The sequence below is a fragment of the Callionymus lyra genome, chromosome 8 (assembly GCF_982586985.1).
Source record: "Callionymus lyra chromosome 8, fCalLyr1.hap1.1, whole genome shotgun sequence".
In the NCBI taxonomy this organism is placed as follows: Eukaryota; Metazoa; Chordata; class Actinopteri; order Syngnathiformes; family Callionymidae; genus Callionymus; species Callionymus lyra.
The window spans coordinates 24,166,769-24,170,146 of NC_141825.1; the positions used below are offsets into that span (position 1 = coordinate 24,166,769).

The 3,378-nt window shown below is 50.1% G+C and overlaps 1 protein-coding gene across 1 annotated transcript; it reads left to right on the forward strand.

Annotated features, from left to right (window-relative positions):
* The first annotated feature begins 454 nt into the window (after window positions 1-454).
* setd6 (SET domain containing 6, protein lysine methyltransferase) lies at window positions 455-3,272 on the forward strand. Its single transcript, XM_087798071.1, has 8 exons — window positions 455-522; window positions 626-845; window positions 899-1,040; window positions 2,000-2,194; window positions 2,255-2,408; window positions 2,476-2,656; window positions 2,716-2,849; window positions 2,908-3,272. Exons 1-8 carry the CDS (start codon window positions 496-498, stop codon window positions 3,226-3,228), a joined length of 1,374 nt encoding a protein of 457 aa, XP_087654197.1. The 5' UTR covers window positions 455-495; the 3' UTR covers window positions 3,229-3,272.
* The last annotated feature ends 106 nt before the right edge of the window (window positions 3,273-3,378 follow it).

A 3,378-nucleotide genomic window follows, 5' to 3' on the forward strand; every position in this document is an offset into this window, starting at 1 on the left:
CTTTTTCCAACTGCGCTGTTGTGAAAGTGTGTTTCCCCTCTGGGGATGAATAAAGCTTTTCTATTCTATTCTAATAAAACATACAAAAACAACACAACCTCAACTAAACACACACAAATAAAACACACTAACACAACACAACCTCAACTATCACACACAAATATAACACACAAAAACAACACAACCTCTATTAAACGCACACACATAAAACACACAAACACCACACAACCTCAACTAAACACACACAAATATAACACACAAAAACAACACAACCTCTATTAAACGCACACAAATAAAACACACTAATACAACACAACCTCAACTAAACACAAATAAAACACACTCAAGATTGTTTCTTTCCCAGGCTCGGCCTTCGAGGAGCTGCTCTACATCCACACCAGCAGGCGGCGCTGCTGAGCCTGAGCGCAGAAGCAAGAGCAGCATGTTAACTTCAAGCTAAGAACATTTAGAACATTTAGCACATTTTGCGGACAAATGGCGACAAAAGCGAAAAGACTGAAGGTAGAACTTTAACTTCACACTATTGTTCAGAACTTTAATAACCAGAAACGTGTAATTCGAGTGGGTTTAACGTGAAGTAACACGTGGGTCCATGTGTTGACAGAGCGAGGATGGGTCGGAACCGCTGCAGAACTTCCTCTCCTGGTGCGACCGGGTCGGGCTGGTTCTGAACCAGAAGGTGTTCGTGAGCAGAGGCGGTACCGGGTCCGAGTACAGCATGACGGCGAAGGAGGACGTGGAGGAGGGGGAGGTTCTGTTCAGCATCCCCCGAGCGGCGCTGCTGCACCAGGGCAGCTCCAGGGTCTCCTCGCTGCTGGACGCAGGTAGGACTCGATGGAGGTCTTGGTTCTTCAGCGTCTCACGTGGTTCCCTCCAGAGAAGGAAGCCCTTCAGAGCCGCTCCGGCTGGATCCCTCTGCTGATGTCCCTGCTGCACGAGTTCACCAACGAGGAGTCCTTCTGGAGGCCCTACTTTGACCTGTGGACCGACCTGAGCAGCACCGACCAGCCCATGTTCTGGTGAGACTTCAGAATAAAGTTACACAAGAAAGGAAATCGAGATAAATACACTTAAATGATTACAACACACACACACCATACAAGAAGAACAAACAAACACAACACATTCTAAGCAGGACATGCACTCCTAGCATAACACACACAATCACAACACACACTCCAAGAAGAACACAACAAACAAGAACATTTCAGCAGAACACACAAAAACACAACACACTCTCAGCTGAATACAGACACACAATCGCAACACACTCTTAGCAAAACACACACACCCCAAATGGAACACAACAAACAAGACAATATCAGCAGAATACACACAAACGCAACACACTTAGCAAAACACACACTCCCTGCATAACACACACAATCACAACACACACCAAGAAGGAACACAAAAAACAAACACACACTTCAAGAAGAACACAACAAACAAGACAATTTCAGCAGAACACACACTCCCTGCATAACACACACCCAAGTGGAACACAACAAACACACACTCCAAGAAGAACACAACAAACAAGACAATTTCAGCAGAACAAACGCACTCCAAGCAGAGAAAACACAATCGCAACACACTCACTGCAGAACACAAACGCAACACAAACACACTCCCTGCAGAACATGGCAAATGCAACACACTTGATAGAAGACACACAAACACAGCGCAAACACACACTCCCCCTTTGGAATACACACAATCACAACACACTCTCAACAAAGACATAAAAACACACACTCGCAGCAGTACACACTTTGACGATATGAAAAATAAAATTTAGTTTCTACATGATCACGTGGTCACGTCTATTTGAGGTAATACGTCCAGCAGGGGGCGCCGTTTCAAAAGATATAAGGTTTCATTCTAAAGTTAGTGGAAGATCGTGGAGCAGAGAGCGCCATCTAGTGTCAGGACAGTGACCTTCGACCTGGTCTCTTACCGGTTCTGGACCCGGCAGGTCCGGAGAGGAGAGGGAGAAGCTGCTGAGGGGAACCGGGCTGGTGGAGCTGGTCCACACCGACCTGCAGAACATCCAGCAGGAGTACACGGAGGTGGCGGTCCCGTTCATGAGCAAACACCCGGAGCTGTGGGACCTGAAGACGCACACGCTGAAGCTCTACACGCACCTGGTGGCCTTCGTCATGGCCTACAGGTGAGACGCGGGTCTACGCCGGAGACCTGAAGATCTTTAACACCATCGTTGCTCGTCAAGTTTCCAGGAGCCTCAGCAGGAAGACGAGGATGAAGATGACGACGATGAAGAGGAAATGGATGAAGATCTGCCGCAGAATCCTCCGATGATGGTTCCTGTGGCCGACCTTCTCAACCACGTGGCCGACCACAACGCCAACCTGGTGTTCACCCCGGTGAGGCGCCGTGTACCCCCACTTCATAAGAGTTTACAGTGTAGTCATTAGTGCGTGCGTCTGTCAGGAGAGTCTGAACATGGTGTCGGTTCGCAACATCTCCGCGGGCGAGGAGGTCTTCAACACCTACGGGGAGAAGTCCAACTGCGACCTCCTGCTCATGTACGGCTTCACCGAGCCGTATCCTAGCAACAAGAACGACACCGCCCAAGTGCCAGTGAGCACGCTCCACCTAGTGGCCGTCCAGAGTAAGTCCACGCGGGCTTCAAGAGCTTCTAAACACTCAAACTCTTTGTAACGTCCCCAGATGCCGGTTCGGACCCAGAGCGCCACCTGCTGGAGAAGAAGTTGAAAGTTCTTCAGGAAGTTCTCCCGGAGAAGGCGTTGGTGTTCACCAGAGACGCCTGCGTCACCGAGCTGGAGCTCCACGCCGCCATGAAGGTGAGGTCACGCGCCTCCTGAACCTCCGAGTTCCAAGTCTCAGTCCGGTTCTGTTCAGGTCCTCTGCATGCCCGAGGACGAGTTCAAGTCGCACAGCGAGGACGGCTGGGACGATCTGGAAGACGACGACTTGGACGTGCTGGACTTGGAGGACTTGCCTGGTCTGAGACCCAAGTGGAAGACGTTGATCCACAACGCCGCCCGCCTGACCCTGAGGTCCTACAGAGAGCAGGACGGCGCCTCGGAGGATGAAGATCTGGCGCTGATGGAGGACAAGCCAGCGGTGGCGGCACTGAGCCGGAGGCAGCAGATGGCGCTGCATCTTCGTTACGGGCAGAAAAGAATTCTGATGCGAGTGATGGACTTGACCCAGTCCTGACCGAGGTCCTCTTGTTTTCTAATAAACTTCACAAAAATCTGAAAGTCTTGGACTCTTGTCGTCAATCCTTCTTTGGAACAGTAGGAAGAACATTCATCGATCTCGGTTTGGATCAGAACCAAAGATCCTCAAAACATGACGGAGTCCGTG

Bases quoted from the DNA above. Each gene is read 5' to 3' on its own strand.
- setd6 (XM_087798071.1), top strand. From the start codon at position 496: ATGGCGACAAAAGCGAAAAGACTGAAG. The intron at 846-898 runs GTAGGACTCGAT...GGTTCCCTCCAG, and splicing joins CTCCTCGCTGCTGGACGCAG to AGAAGGAAGCCCTTCAGAGC. The intron at 2,409-2,475 runs GTGAGGCGCCGT...TGCGTCTGTCAG, and splicing joins CCAACCTGGTGTTCACCCCG to GAGAGTCTGAACATGGTGTC.